The 16,475-nt window shown below is 41.0% G+C and overlaps 1 protein-coding gene across 6 annotated transcripts in view; it reads left to right on the top strand.

Annotated features, from left to right (window-relative positions):
• SP4 (Sp4 transcription factor) overlaps positions 1-16,475 on the top strand; it is a 60,054-nt gene that overhangs the window by 1,613 nt on the left and 41,966 nt on the right. For all 6 annotated transcript variants that reach the window (XM_056800524.1, XM_056800521.1, XM_056800522.1 and 3 more), the window contains one exon: positions 358-1,939. In XM_056800524.1, the coding sequence (XP_056656502.1) occupies positions 358-1,939 (1,582 nt within the window). The remainder of the gene's footprint in view (positions 1-357; positions 1,940-16,475) is intronic.

The raw sequence follows: 16,475 nt of genomic DNA, 5'->3' as shown, positions 1-16,475 counted from the left end.
ATTGGGGGCGGCTGGTAAGCCGAGGGTTGTGTGTTCCTGGATCCTGGGGCTGGTTTAAAAATTAACATCTAAAAGCCCTGGAGGGAGATCCCCCCTCCCCAGTTTTGTTTTCTTAAAGTAGTCTCCCCCGCCTCCAGAAACTTTCCAGTGATTGACCCTCCTGGTTAGAGCTCGGGCCACAGAAGGTCCCACTTCCTCATTCAGGCTTCTCGGGTCTCTAAGTCTTGTTGTTCAAAGCACTCTTTGATTTCTGCCACTTCCTGGGTAGGTTTGGATATTTAGAACTGTCAAAAAAAGCTCTCCCCCTCCTGGTCTCTACTAAACCCGCCCCTTTTCTTCCATCCCCTCTGTGGGCAGGACTCTCAGCCTTCTCCTCTGGCTCTCCTGGCAGCCACTTGCAGCAAAATAGGGACTCCTGGTGAAAATCAAGCTTCCGGGCAGCAGCAGATTATCATTGACCCAAGCCAGGGGCTGGTGCAGCTTCAGAATCAGCCCCAGCAACTGGAGCTGGTGACCACGCAGCTCGCTGGAAATGCTTGGCAACTGGTCACCGCTACACCTCCCTCCTCGAAGGAGAATAACGTGTCCCAGGCAGCCTCGAGTTCGGCCAGCTCCACCAGCAGCGCCAATGAGAACTCCCCGACCAAGGCCAAGCCCAGCCAGCCTTCCTCCTCCTCCTCCTCCTCTTCAGGCCAGTTCCAGGTCATACAGGTCCAGAACCCCAGCGGCAACGTCCAGTACCAAGTGATCCCCCAACTGCAGGCTGTGGAAGGCCAGCAGATCCAGATCAACCCGGGCAATGCCACATCCCTGCAGGATTTGCAGGGCCAAATCCAGCTCATTCCTGCAGGGAATAATCAAGCGATCCTTACGGCTGCTAACAGGACAGCTTCTGGGAATATTCTTGCTCAAAACCTGGCAAATCAGACGGTGCCGGTCCAAATTCGGCCTGGGGTCTCCATCCCGTTGCAGCTTCAGACAATTCCAGGTGCTCAGGCTCAGGTTGTGACCACTTTGCCTATCAATATTGGAGGAGTGACTCTAGCCTTGCCTGTGATCAACAACGTGGCTGCTGGGGGTGGATCTGGCCAAATGGGTCAGTCGGCTGCTGATGGCGGGGCACCCAATGGGAATCAGTTAGTGTCTACCCCGACTCCCACCCCCCCTACCACCACTGCTTCTGCCAGTAGTACCATGCCCGAGTCGCCCTCCTCCTCCTCCACCACCTGCCCGGCGTCCACTGCTTCAACAACTCTGACCAGTAGTGACCCCTTAGTGAGCTCAGTGGACTCGGGCCAGTATGCCAGTGCTTCAGAACGGGCCTTGGAAGAGCCTCAGCCCCCTGTTCCTGAATCGGAAGCCCAGAACTCTGGTCAGCTGCAGCCTAATGGCCTTCAGAACACGGCTGCTGCACCACAGCAGGAACAGGCCAGCTCCCTCCAACAGGTGCAGATTGTAGGGCAGCCCATCTTGCAGCAGATCCAGATCCAGCAGCCTCAGCAGCAGATTATTCAGGCCATCCCACCTCAGTCATTTCAGCTGCAGTCAGGACAGACCCTACAGACCATCCAGCAGCAGCCTCTGCAGAATGTCCAGCTTCAGGCTGTAAGTCCAACTCAGGTGCTTATCCGAGCACCAACCTTAACCCCATCAGGGCAGATCAGTTGGCAGACTGTGCAGGTTCAGAACATTCAGAGCCTTCCCAACTTGCAAGTTCAGAATGCTGGCTTACCCCAACAACTCACCATCACCCCAGTGTCTTCAAGTGGTGGCACAGCTCTTGCCCAGATTGCCCCAGTGGCTGTGGCTGGGGCCCCAATAACATTGAACACTGCCCAGCTGGCATCCGTGCCTAACCTTCAGACGGTGAGCGTGGCCAACCTGGGGGCTGCGGGTGTCCAAGTGCAGGGAGTTCCAGTGACAATCACTAGTGTGGCCGGTAAGTCCCAGACAGACCGCATCGCCTTCCGTCGCTTTAGGCATTTGTCAGAATCGCAGCCCTTGTTGAGAATTGTGCTAACTCTTCTGTTTGTTAGAGGGGAGCAGAAAGATGGTCAGTACAAATAAATCTGAAAACTGCTAACTCCTTCAACGTCGTCCCTAATGACCGCTGTGCCCACTTACTTCACTTTGGCAGGATTCTCCATGTTCAGGATTTTCCTCTCTTTTTCTTTGCAGCACAGGGACTGGAAAGAAATTGTTAAGAGCGCTTGGAGTTCTGGATCCATTAGTAATGCCCAGGCTAAGCACTGGCTTTCTCCTCCACGCTTGATGTTCACTGTTAAGCAGTTGTAGTCAGAGTCCAGCCTCCACTCCTGGCAGAGACTCATCCTTGAGAGTGCCCAGTGGAGACTGGAGGAGTAAAATAAGCCTGGGGTTCATTGTGTGTTGGGGATTTTGAAGACTCCTCCGCTATCGGGTCCCAGAACACATTTAAAGTTGGCCAGGAGGGCTCATGTTTGTGGTCTGGTTGTCCATGCCCTGGGTTGTCCTCTGAAATCAACAAATGGCAGCAGGTGGGAGAGCCGACCAGATTTAGCTACAGATTTGTGGATCAACTTCTAGGATCATTTTTCTGCCAAAATGGAGGTCGGGAAAGAATTTTATCTTTACGGTAGATAGGGTAGGGCCCTCCCCAGACAGGCTGGATTTACAGAATTCTGTCTTCAGCCACACTCTGTCATTGTGTGCCTGCCTATGTTGATGTCCCAAGAGTAGGACTCTGGTTTCTTCTTCAGTTTTTCTTTGTGGTAGACAGTGCAGAAGACTGCTCTAATTTGTAGTAGCCAAAAAAGAGAAGGTTAGTATGGAGTTGGGGATATTTTGTACAAAAATGGAGTTTGGTAACTTTCTAAAGTTAGCTTTAAATCCATTCAGACACTTGCTGTGGGGCACTAGTTTGCCTTCTGGGCAAACCTGTTTTCCTTAATAGGTTGGATTTGTAATTAGTTTACATGCAAATGTCCTTGGGAAGTTCTTTTTAGTATTTTAAACTTGATCTACCACCTCCTTGTTAGTACAAATTAATATTTTAATCTAAGAAGCAGTTTTCTTAGGGAACATAAACTTGAACCCAACTGGTGAATTCTGAATTAATGGAGTTTTTAGTGTCTTTATTATAATAATATATTCAACCATTTTAGATAAGGAGGCCCATTTCGATAAGTCCTTGAAATAAATATTATCATGTTTAATAATCTTTCTCTTGAAAAAAGTGAACCAAAACTGTATGGATGCAATTCTCTTATAGTTGACAATTCACAGAGACCTTTTGTATTTGAAGACCTTGGTTTCATTACCCACTTCCTAGACACAGTCCAAAATAGTACAAAGGGTAGCAGTATTGAGTGAGTTTGGAACTTTTAAAATCAACTTTTGCAACTCAGTCTGGCTGGAGTTGAAAATTTTACTTAATAATCTGTTTTTTTCCTTGACTCAAGTGAAATAATGTACATAAAACACTTTGTAAACCTTTCAGCAGTTTATAAATTTGAGTTGTTTGTGACCATTGAATGTGTTCCCTATGGCACGAGGCCTGTTCAGGAGGTTGGACAAGAGTGTTTCCTGTTCTTGCCAAAAGTTAATCTTTTGCGGCTCTACTTCTAGTACTGGCTAGTGATTATCTTGGTGTAAGTGATAAATTGTTGGATGTATATAAGAGATGAAGTGATATAGGGTTTGAATCGACTCTTACTAGGTGAATGTTCATTCACTGAAGAAGCATTTGAATGCCTGCTACATAAGAAGGCACTCTGGAGAACCAAAAATGAATAATAGACACCTTCATGAAGCTTAGAGAAGTCCTCTTGCCCCATGTTCTGCTCAGAGCCCAGCATGCAAATGTTTCTGACTCATTGATACCCATTGGAGGAACCTAAAAGCTGTTATACTTAAAATCAGTAACTACTATTTTAATCCATTCTCTTTACCTTGTTGCATAAGTAGACATTGGTTGACTTTTAGGAACTCCTCTGTGCACTCTTTTATATAGTTTCATTGAAGTATCTGAAGGATTTGTTTTGAGTTCATACTATAGATGGGTTTTGAGCATTAAGTACGACATATGTAACCAAAGATTTGGGGATTTTTCTAAAGTTTCCTAGCATGCTTCTTAACCCCTATTTTATAACTTGAAAGCATTAGCAATGTACAACACATCATTATTTTTTTTCCAAACTATCTCTTCAGAATCTCTCATAATCCTCAACTCTCTGCCTTTCACCCCACTTAGCCAAATGGTTGTCAGATCTCACCGATCTTTCCCTTCGCAACATTTTCCTCCAGATCATCAGCTGCTACATCTATTCATTCCCTGATCACCTCTTGCCCAGAATATTGTTTCAACCTCTTCATTGGTCTTCCTGCTCCAAGTCTCTCCCAACTCCAGTCCATTCTACTATTGCCAGAACCATTTGCCTTAAGCTCAGATCTGGCTCAGATGAGACTTTCCTGCTCATTCAACTCCAGTGATTACCTTTTGCCTCTAGGACAAATATACCTACTTCTGTTTTGCTTTTAAGGCCCCCCTCTACTACTAGGCCCAAACCCATCTTTCTGGTGTCTTTGGACACTGCTTTCCAGCATGGATGTTCACTCTGTATTCCAGTCAAACTGGCCAACCCTCTGGTCACCAAGTGTCAGCACTGGTGGTTCTCCAGGCCTGAAATGGTTTCCTTCCTTTCATCTCATCAAGGACCTTTCTCCCTTTAAGAGAGCTTAGTATTTAATAACTACTTTGTATGTGTATCTATGATCCCTTTGTATCTACTCACTTTATAGGTATATGTATATATATTATATTTATATGTGCCTCTCTCTCCCATTAGAATGTAAGCTTCTTGTGAATAGAGATGGTTTCGTTTTTTGTACTTGTATCCCCAGCATCTAGCCCAGTGCCCAGCACCCAGGAGATCCCTAATAAATACTTATTGATCTATTTGTCAGATAAGTAGGTGCAGTTTACAGTTGGACCAGTTTGGTAAAAACCATCTTGGACTTCCTTTTTGCATTGGCTCTAAGGTCGAGTTGCACTGGAGTTCATTCTGTGTGGGGACAGAAGAGCATTTAGTCCCTCTGGGAGAGGAGTTCCTGTTGTTGAAGGGCAGCTTGCTGTTCTTGCCTTATTCCACATTAGCCTTGTTCTGCTCTGCCTGCCAGCTTCCTTCAGGCTGTCCCAAGGTGATGCTGATCACATTGGCCTCCATACAAAGTTACAGAAAAGCACTATAGGGTACAGGTATGGGAAGGAAGGCCCTTCAGGAATTTATAGCCAGCCTTCTATACAAATATTGGGGATAACTGACTTTATTGAACTTCACAGTTACACAATTGTCCAATTTACTCATTTGAAAATGTGAATGAGAATTTCAGATTTTCTTACGCACCATACCTTTTAGTTTTTAAACAAAATTATTAGGGAAGATTTAAAAATGAATAAAATTTTAAACATTTTCCCTTTGTCTAGAGAGGGTCACTGACAATACAAATATGTACTAAGCTATGTCAGATGTATAAATGATGTGCTCAGTTAATCAAATGCATTTATGTGGGACCTACTATATGGTAAACACTATGGTAGGCCCTGGACATACAGGCACCGAAATGAAGCAGTACTAGCTCTCAAAGAGTTCACTTTTTTCCCCCAAAAGTCCATCAGTACTTTTGAAATACAAAAAGTTTCTCCATGTTGTTTCAGCTTCATTTCCAAATATATCCTCTTTTGTGCTGCCCACCCCAGATAGCCCTTCTCTGCAGAGATTAAGAAAAAAAGAAAATAGTTCAACATAACTAAGTAAGCCACATATCATCAGCATCTGACCACATCTGTAATATTTCACATCCATAATCAGTTCAGGGCCCAGTGTAGACCATGACATTGTTTGCCATTCAGTAGAGGAAGGTTAGTTTTTCTTTTCACTTATGTTGTAATGACCATTGTTCTCTCCTCAGCACAGTACCTAGAATGTAAGAAGCACTTAATTGCTTGTTGATTGATTCATTTTGTATCCATTCACGTTAAATCTTCACATGCTTCTCTGTATTCTAAATAGTCATCATTTCTTAAGGTGCAATGTTCCCATTGCCTTTACAAAATACCACACTCTGTTTAGCTGTTCACCAATCCATGGGAGCTCAACTTTATATTCTTTATATTCTATATATATTCTTTGTAACTGCAAAAAAACATTGCTATAGATATTTTAGCATACATAAGACCTTTTCATCTTTGTCAACTCCTTGGAATATATATCTAGCAGTGGGATGTTCTCTGGGTCAAAGAATATGCAGAGACTAGTCCATTTCTTAGTATAAAACTAAAATAGGAATTCATTTTCCATTGGAGGGGGGAAAAGTGCACATAAGTAGTATTAGGGAGAGGTGGCATGGGCCAGGGGGATGGGGCAGAAAAGGTCTCATGTGGGATGTGGGATGTAGCTTTGCAGAACTTGGCAAAAAGCTGTGAATTCTAAGACATGGAGGCAAGTGGGATGAGGTTATTCCAGGCCTAGAGCTACAAGCAACTTGTGCCAAATAAAGGAGACAGCAGGTGGGTAGTGAGAGATCAAGTGTGAGTTACAAAGAGGCAGCGGCCAGTTTGAGTTGAGCATAGAGTATGTGAAGGTGGAGTCCTGTAAAGAAGCCTGCAGTGATAGATTAGAGCTGAGTTGTGAAAGGCTTTCTATGCCAAGAGGAGTTTGCATTTGATCCTAGGGTCCTTTGGAACCACTGAGACAGTGTAAATTCTGATCACTGCTTTAAAAACATTCTTTTGGCTGATTTTGGGAAGTTGGATGGGAAAGAAAGAAGATCAGAGGCCTAAGGAGCCAATGAGGAGGATTTTGCAACCATCCATGGAGAGGTGATAAGGGCTCGAATGAGGACAATTGTGGTGGAAAAGCAGAGAAAATCAGAAGTGAGGGATTTTGCGATGGAAGAATACACCAGACTTAGCCACTGAATGGATGGAGTGGGGTGTGAGGGAAAATGAAGAGTCAAGGATGTCACTGAATGGGAAACCTGAATCATCTGAAGCTTGGTGGTGCCCATGACCGATTAATTAAGCATTTTTAGGAAGACTTAACTAAGTGCATATCCTTTGACTGGGCCTCAAGTTAATTAGAAAGAAACTCATGCCACTGCACTGAGTACAGCTAGTGATGCTCTTGTTTGTGGATGGGGGCAGAGATAGGAGGCAGCTGCTAGAAGAATGTCCTGGGGCTCTCCAGAAAGACTCCGGCCTGCTCATAGCCACCTCTGCTGCCCTATTAGGCTGTGCAAGTCACTTTCTCTTTGGGTTTGATTGCCTCGTCTAGCCTTGATAACTTGGAGACCCCAGGTCCCTTAGAATCCTGAGATCTATTTTTGGCCTTCCTTGCCACAGATGCTCTGAGGCTTCCGGGTTCCTTGTAGTGAATGTGGTTTAAACTGATAACTCCATAGTGAGCCTAAAAGTAGATGAATTTAATTTGATTTGGAGAAGGGAGGGTATATCTTGAAATTCTGCCTTTATTAACCTCTATTAAGAGCACATTGTTAATAATATTGTGAACCATAGCAGAGAGGTTACCTGGCCCCTCTAAGGCAATGTCAGGTGATTGATCACAAACCCAAAGCTTCCTGGGCAATGAGGATGCTCATGGGTATAGACAACACCTTTCTAGGACCCTCTCAGGTCAGAGGCTTATTACTCTGGAAGACGTTTCCCTCACTGGCCATCAGAGCCCATGAAACAGAAATACAAGCCGGTCTTCAGGCCTGTGCGTACCCTATTGGAGTGCTGCTGGCAGTCAGAGTCCAAAGGGGAGTAAAGGATACCATTGAGAAAGCAGAGAAAGTCTGAATTGAGGGAAGGAGAATGACTGTAACTCAAATCCAACCTGGATGATGTTTGCATAGCTCTCTTTGGGAATGAGGGGTTGGTCTGATTAAGTGATTTAATTCCTTACTATTGTATTTAAGAGCCTGACAAACCATTCAGCCTGGCTTCTACCTGAGTGAGGATACTTAACCACATTTCCTCCCTGGGTCCAATAGTAGTACAGTTGACTGAATCTCAGAGAAGCCATTTGGGGGCAGCTCTGGAGAGAGAGCTGGGCCTAGAATCCAGAAGACTCGAATTCAAACCCAGTCCCGTGACTCTGGGCAAGTTACTTCATCTCTACCTACTCCAGTTTCCTCCTCTATAAATGGGAATAATAATAGCACTTCCTTATAGGTTGTTTTAAGGATTGAATTATATAATAATTTAAGTCCTTAGCACAAAGTCTGCCACCCAACAAGTTCTAGCTAGTTATTGTTATCATCTTTTTCATCATATTTGTTAGTTGAATGCACCCTTCCTTTTCCTCATTCCACTTTAAATTTTCAAAGGGATTAAGAGATTTAGCAAAAACAGAACAAAACAAACAAAAATCTAATGAACAAGAATTCTTATGTACCGGAGTTCCTAGAGAGTAAATAATGTAGCAGTTTTGACAGCATCAGTTTACCTTTGGCTAATCTCTAAGGGAAGAGAGGTAACCAAGAGTTAGGGACTCTTGGCTGAAAGGGAAGATAACTAGCTGCCTGTTTCCACTTCTGATGGCCAGAGGGCTTTATGGAGCAAGTCAGAGGAGATAATGAACTTCTGTGACTGGACATATTTAGATACATGGGATTTTATGGCTTAAATTTGTTTATTGACTACAGCTATTTATCTTAAACAGCTTGTCATCTTGTTTTTAAGCTGTGCTTATATTCTAGCAGCTTAATGTCGTTGGTGACATACTTGGAAGACCTAGATTTAATTTCTCAAATTTTGTCCATCAGCATCCCCCCCACCCCCGAAAGTGACCAAATTGGGACTAGAAAGATCTTAGTCCTTTGAATCCTATCCAGCCCCATGACTTCATTGATAAGGGAGCTCAGACCCAAAGGGCTTTGGACCTGCCAATTCAGACATACAACTCCTTAGTGACAGAACCACTACGAGAACCAAGGAAGCTTGACTCCCAAGAAGATTAATTTGATTTTCACACCAGGAAAGTTCAAGCTTGTGAATTCAGCAGTGATGATTCTTCAAAACTTTTCTCTGCTTCTCTTTTCCTCCCTAGGGAACTGAAGCATGAAGCCAGGGACATGTAGCATCAGAGCTTAGGAACCTGAGAGGCAGCTAGTTCTTTCTTGTAGGTGAAAACAAGTACCTGAGGGAGGGATCCATTCAAATTAACACTCAGTTTGAACACCAGTACATTTAGCTACTGCTTTGCCAAGGCCACACTTTTAGACATTTTTTTTTACCCAGAGCTATTAATGGGCCAGAATTCCCTCACCTTATATGTTGAAATTTCCTCAATTGAGATTTTCTTTAAATGTGGGAACCTTCCTATGTCTATACATTCATATTCTAGTGCTATTTCTCTTCATAGTATATTCCTTTTTTTCCCCATAATCAGAAAGGAATTCTCTAAGACTCTATCAGTCATTTGTTATAGAGGAAAGTATATAAAGTAGAACCTTCTTGATCCACACAGAGAGAGTTCAGGGTACCGAAGATTTCTGAAGAGTATAATGAGGGGATCCCACAACAAGGACCCTAAGTTGGGAAGTTGTTTGCATATACCTAATACTTAACGAAGCTAGCTGGGGAACTTATTTTGACTTTCTAACTTTACTAAGGAATGATGACAAATTCTATCCTTAAAATGCTGGCATAATTTCTGTGTTTGTAAAAGGAATCTTTTGCTTTAAATCTTTTCTGGCACATGTATATAGTGTCATTGGAGAAGGCAAATCTATTTAATCTTATTAATCCGACCAAACTGGCTCTCTGAAGCCTCTCTAATGCAGCGTGGCCTAGTTGCTGTTTCCTCTGGATGAGCCTCCATCTCCTGCCTTAGCACCAGGACATCCCGGCTTCAGAATAGTGGAATCCGTCCCAGGCTTCCTTCACAGCACAGGTCACTCTCTCACACACACAGCCTCTCCTGTTTGGCTCTCTTTCTCTTGAAGTTGTTTTTGCTTTACTTTCTACTATATCTTTTCATGGGTCAGTCCTATAGCAAAAGAAAGTCAACTCTCAAAGGCTTGATTTTTATTTTAATCTTTGTATCCTCCTTGCCTGGCAGTGTCTTTGTATGCAGTAGTCACTTAATAAATGCCTGAATAAAATGAATAATTTTAATGATTATGGTTATGCATCATTTGAAGAGTTGCAAAAAACTTTGTATAATTTATCTCATTTGAATCTCTAGTGATACAATACTGTATTTTTCTCCTTTGAACACACATTTTTCAAGGCTCTAAAAGATAACTTAGAGACAGTGACTCCCATTTTGAAACATCTGTGGTGAGAGAACCTGAACCCATGATTTCATTTGTATGACAAATTCCCGGGCAGGACATTTTTCTCATGTCAGCAGATCTGAACTTTCTCTGCAGCTTATTGTCTTGGGAAGTTAGTGGCAACTGAAAGGTAAAATGTGTTGTCTAGGACCACACCACCCGGAGGTGTCTGTTAGGAGCTGACCCCAAGGTTTCTGGATTACAAGGTCAATTTTCCCTATACTTTATCCCTTTCCCTTTTCCCTTGCTGTCCATATGTATATTGTGTTCCTGATTCTCCATCATGCAAGGTAATTGATAGAAAACTCACTGTAGCAAGGCGATCATTTTATCCCTTCCTAATTGACTGCCTCACTTCCCATAGACACTGTTCCCAACCTGAATGGAGCTGCTCTTCCCATTCTCTTCATTGCTGAACCCCTTAGCATTGCCCCAGCACATATGCATCCTTCCCTCCTTTACCATTTTCTATGATAATGAAGTGGGCAGCGCTCCATCCCCATTCCCTCCCCTCTTCTCCAGCCACTTACTTCCTCTGTAGAACTTCTAAAGAATCTTTAGTCTTTTCTTCTTTGCTAGGCCCTTGACTATTTCCTTCACACATGCCCTAGACTCCCATCCTTAAAAAAAAAACCTTCACTAGACCTAGCCGTCCTCTCAGGCTACCATCTTCTATCTTGCCTTTCTCTCTCATCAAACTTCTAAACAAAGCTATTTGTTGACCCACATCCTCTGCTGTCCCTCCTTAACTCTTCTCCATATGGTTTCCAACCTCATCACCTAACTGAAATTGCTACCTCCAAAGTTAGCAATGATTTCATTTCTAAAAAATACATTTTTTTGATTACTATTTTATGATCACATTTCCCCTCAGTTCTAGAGAGCCATCCCATATAACAAGGAATGTTTTCAAAGAAAAAAATAATGTCAGCAAAACAGATGAGTACATAAGAAAAAATATGAAATATGCAGTGTTTTAGGCCATTTTGTTTTTTGTAATTTTGTAATATTTATTTTTTAAAAAACAATCATTCATTTCCCCCAATTACATGTAAAAACAATTTTAGCATTCCTTTTTCCATTTTTAATTATATGCTTAAACACCACCACCACTAACAAGAGAAAACTTTCAAATAAACAAATACATAAAAATTATATGCAAAACAACAAACTTCACCTTGTTTATAATTTGTTTTTTAAAATCTGTAAATTATATGTGTGCTACTATATGTGCTGCTTTTTAGTTATCTTTGGATTTGCTTAATTTTGATACTTCTTGATTTTTGTGGCTGCTATTTTTTCTTAAATGTAATCATAGTATGTATTATTCTTATTCTCTTTTTGTCTCTTCAGATATTTCCATTATTTTCTTCATGTCTCTAATATTTGTTATTTCTAATAATATAAATACAATTCATTACATTCAGATATCACAATCTATTCAAACATTTCTCATGGTCATGACATCTATGTTATTTCCAGTTATTTGGTCATTTCAAACAAAGTTTCCGTGAATATTTTCATACCTACACAGCTTTTTACCCTCTCAATAATGTCCTTAGGGCCTAATCCTAGTAATGGGATCCCTAGGTCAGTAAGCATGAACAGCGTTATAACAATGTATATTTCCGTCTTGTTTTCTAAAAAAACAATTCACAGCAGTTCTGGCAGTGTAATATTAGGCCTGTGTCTTTATGTTCCTATCATCATTTGATTTGATCAGCTTAACCCATCTGGTTCTCAATTAACATACAAAGCCATATTTAGTTAGATCGGTCCTTAAGCAGTAGACACTATCTATTGTCACAACCATTTGCTTCCAAAACAAAATCTTTCCAGCTTGGTGATATACATTGGAACTTTTGTGCTAATGCCACAACTCCTCAGGAATGCAGGATTATCTCTATAATATGATGAGTGTTAAAGTAAGGCTTTTATAGGATAGTTATGCTCATCACTTCCAGTTTTATCTGTTTTACACCAACTCTTTCAGAGATCATGACTACTATCCCTGCTTTCTCTGGATCAACTGAGGCATAGTATATTCTGCTCTGGCTTCTCACCTTCATTCTATGTCTGTCTCTCAGTAGGTTTCTTGTAAACAATACATTGTCAGGTTCTGGTTTTTATCCTTCTATCCATTTTCTTCCCGTGGATGAACTCATCTCATTTACATACAATGTCAGTTACTAGCTGTGCATTTCTTTCTACTCCATTACTCCTCTTCCTTTATGTCATATTCCTCCTTAGATTTCCAATTTCTTTTGACCAATGCCTCTCTAATTCACATTCCTTCCCCAAAATCCTTCCTGGTCCTCACCCTTTGTCCTCCTAGTTTGAGGTTTATCCACCTTTCCAAAGGTCTCTCCCTTGTCCCTTCTCTCTGACCTTTTAATTCTTATTGTTTTCCAAAAATTCCTTCCTTCTCTCCCCAATTGTAACCTTCTACTTCTTGATGAGTTCGATTCTAAAAGTCCCCCTTTATTCCCTTATCTTACCCCATCACTAGAGATGTAACCCCCTCTAGCTACTCCTCCTTTTACTTATCCTCTTGCATTCCTTTCTCTTAACCCATCCTTCCTCCTCTTATTCCCTCAGTCCTTCCTTGTTCTGTTCCCCTTCCCCCTTCCTTCCAGTTTCTCTGTACATTAAGAAGATTTTTACTCTTCTAATTGTGTATGTTGTTCTCTCTTTAATTGCAGTTCTAATGAGAATTCGAGTTCTAGTATTACCAGCCTTTCACCCACCCCCTGTTCCCCTTCTCCATGGCAGTTCCTCCAGTCATTCCTGCCCCATATGAAATAGCCATTCCACCCTACCTTCTCTTGGTCAAGTCTCATTACATTTTATTCACCTTGATCTCAAGTCTTCTATCCATATATACCCTTCAGAGTACCCAGGCTCATGCCATTCCCAAGGGCCATAGATGACATTTTCTCCTATCAAACAATTTGACCTTTTAGATTGCTTATGAACACTTTCATTATTTTTGTATGTTCCTCATAGATCAGATTTTCTGTTGAGTTCTTGTTTTTCCATAGGAAGTTAAAACTCCTTTGTTTCATTAAATATCCATTTTTTACCTTTTACAATATTATTCTTGGTTGTAAGCCCAGTTCTTTTGCTATATAAATGCTGCATTCCATATCCTTTGTTCTTCTAATGTCATTGCTGCTAAGGCTTGTGTTTTTCTGACTGTATCACAATGGTATTTAGATTGTATTTCTTTTCTTGTTACTTATAGTATTTTCTCCTTAGCCTGGGAGCTTGGGAACCTTTAGCAATGATGTTCTTATGCATTTTCATCTTTTGGGGTCTCTTTGTAATGATCAGGAGATTATTTCTGTTTTGCCCTTTGATTCTAGAATTTTTGGGACAGTTTTTCTTGTTGATTGCTTGGAGTATGGTATCTAAACTTTTTTTTCATTGTAAATTTCTAGGAGTTCAGTTATTCTTATATTATCTCTTCTTGTTCTGTTTTCTAGGTTAGTTGTTTTTGTGATGAGATATTTTATATTCTATTGTTTCATTCTTTTGATTTTTCTTTATTTTTTCTGTGGTCTTAGGAAATTGTTAGCTTCCCCTTGTCCAGTTCTAGTTCTTAATATATTATTTTCTTCAATGAGTTTCTGAATCTTTTTCCATTTGGGTGATTTTTCATAATTATCTTGATTTTCTTGCATTGCTCTTACTTTTTTCCTAAAATTTCCTCACCCTCTCTCATTTGTTTTTGAAGACTTTTTAAAAACTCTTCCAAAAAAGCTCTTTTTGAGCTTTTGGCCATTTATTGTATTTCTTTACTGTGTAATGATGGGGAGTAGGACAAAGGTAGGGGTTTTTACTTCTTTGACCTTTGAATTTGAGATGAGAGTCAAAGTCTTCTCTGTCCATATAATAGCTATCAATAGTTAAGTTCTTTCTCTTTTGCTTGTTCATTTTTATTTATTTATTTTTAAATTTTAGCAGCCAGGCCAATAAACTTAATTATTGGATTTTTGCTGCAGTCCCAGGATTTCTAGTGTGTTAGAATATGTTACCTCAGGTATTTATTTTTTCCTGGGTCATATTTAGTTGTTCTAGTTTTGATAGGCCATGGTCTAATGTGTTCTAGGTACCTGCCCATACTCAAATCTATGATTGACCTCAGGTGATCAAACCAGATCCTATGGACAGTTCTGTCTTTATAACTGCAAGAAGACAGTCCACCTCCCCCTGTGGCAGCAACCAGGGACTCAGTTCTCCTAGAAGTAACCACAGCTGATGGGGCCCCAGGCCCTCAGCAAACATACTCACAGTGAATGCTCCTTCCTCACTCTTCCTCCCTTATTACTTCAGCCTGGGATAGAGAAGGTGTCAAGTTCTTCACACCTCTGAAGTCCCTCTTTTAAGTTACTGCCCTTAAGATCTGACATCCACAGACTCTGTGGTGTCCTCTCCTTTAATCCTAGCTGTAGCCCAGTGGGAGTCTCTGGAGCCAAGACCTCAGCAGACACAGCTGTTCTAGGGGTCCTCTACCTATAGATTCCAGGGCTGTCTTCAGGCTTGCAGGCTCCAAGACTCAGAAAACAAGATGAGGTTTCTGGTTGTTGATTCCTTTTTGTTTAGTCTGTTCCTGCCGCAAGGGCATGCAGCAGTTGGGACTGAGGCCAGGGAAGTCAAAAACCTTCCTTTCTAGTTGACCCTGGATCTTTAGCTTCACTTCTGATTCTTGTCTGTTTTTAGCATCGATTCCTTTTTTTTTTGGTTGTTTGTTGGGGGGTGTTAATAGGGCAAGGAAGCTTCACTTCCTATTCCATCATCTTCCCACAATCCCACTGTAACATTCATTATTTGGAAAAAATTCTCTTATTCCCTTACTTCCTACCATCCCCCCCAAGAGATGGTATGCAATTTGATATAGATTTTACATTTGTAATCATTAAAAACATTTTTCTATATTAATCATTTTGTGGAAGAGATCTGAGACAAAAAAAAAGAAGAGAAAGAAAGTGAAATATAGTTTGGTTTGGTCAACATTCAGATTCTGTAAGTCCTTTCTGTGGAGGTAGATGGCATTTTTTACTTTGGATCTCTGGGACTGTACCATCCTGGATCACTGTATTGCTGAGAATAGCTGTGTCATTCACAGATGATCCTACAGTATTGCTCTTCTTGTGTATGGTGTCCTCTTGGTTCTGCTCACTTTACTACATCAGTTCATATGAGTCTTTCTAGGTTTTTCTGAAATCCTTCTGTTTGTCATTTCCTGTAGCACAACAGTATTCCATGACCATAATGCACTGCATCTTGTAGCATTTACTTATGTTTATTTTGTTTTTCCTTCCACTTGCTTGCTATAGTCATTGTGTAGATTGTTTTCTTGGCTCTGCTGACTTCACTCTGTTATTAGTTTGTGGAGATCTGTCCCAAGTTTCTCTGTAGGTATCACACCTGACATTTCTTCAAGGGTAGTTCATTCCATTCCATTTAACATCATGCATTTAGCATTTCCCCCACTGATGGGTGGCTACTTTATTTCCAGGTCTTTTGTGACCACCAAAAAATGGTGCATGAATATTCATTGTAGGTGGGGATGTGCTTTTTATTGATGATCTCCTTTATGTATATAAGTAGTAATGAATCTCTGGGCTAAAGTATAGATGTTTTGGTCACTTATTTGCATACCTCCAGATTACTTTCCAAAGTGGTCATACTGATTCACAGTTCCACTTATAATGCACTAGTATGCTTTTCTTTCTTCAGCTTTTCCCCAATGACTTCTTATCTTATGTCATCTGCAAATTTGTGGGGTGTAAGATGAGAGTTAGAACATTTCTTCTTATGACTGTTACTACTTTATGATTCTATTTTGGAGAACAATTTGTTTATATCCTTTACAAAGTATACATACAGACACCTGTATACTGCAATAGAGAATTGGTCCAGGACTCAGGAAGATCTGAGTTCAAATCCATCTTTAGACACTTTTCAACTGTGTGACCTAGACAAGTCACTTAACCTCTGACTCAGTTTGCTCCTTTATAAATGGAAATAATTATAGCATCTTCCTTCTAGGGTTAGGATCAAATGAGATCAAATTGGTAAAGTACTTTGTAAACCTTAAAGCATGATATAAATGCTAGCTATTATATATACATACACTTTCTCACTCT

The sequence above is a fragment of the Monodelphis domestica genome, chromosome 5 (genome assembly GCF_027887165.1).
Source record: "Monodelphis domestica isolate mMonDom1 chromosome 5, mMonDom1.pri, whole genome shotgun sequence".
Taxonomy (NCBI): Eukaryota; Metazoa; Chordata; class Mammalia; order Didelphimorphia; family Didelphidae; genus Monodelphis; species Monodelphis domestica.
Note: the sequence above shows the minus strand (reverse complement) of the source record. Positions and strands in the feature narration are given on the sequence as shown.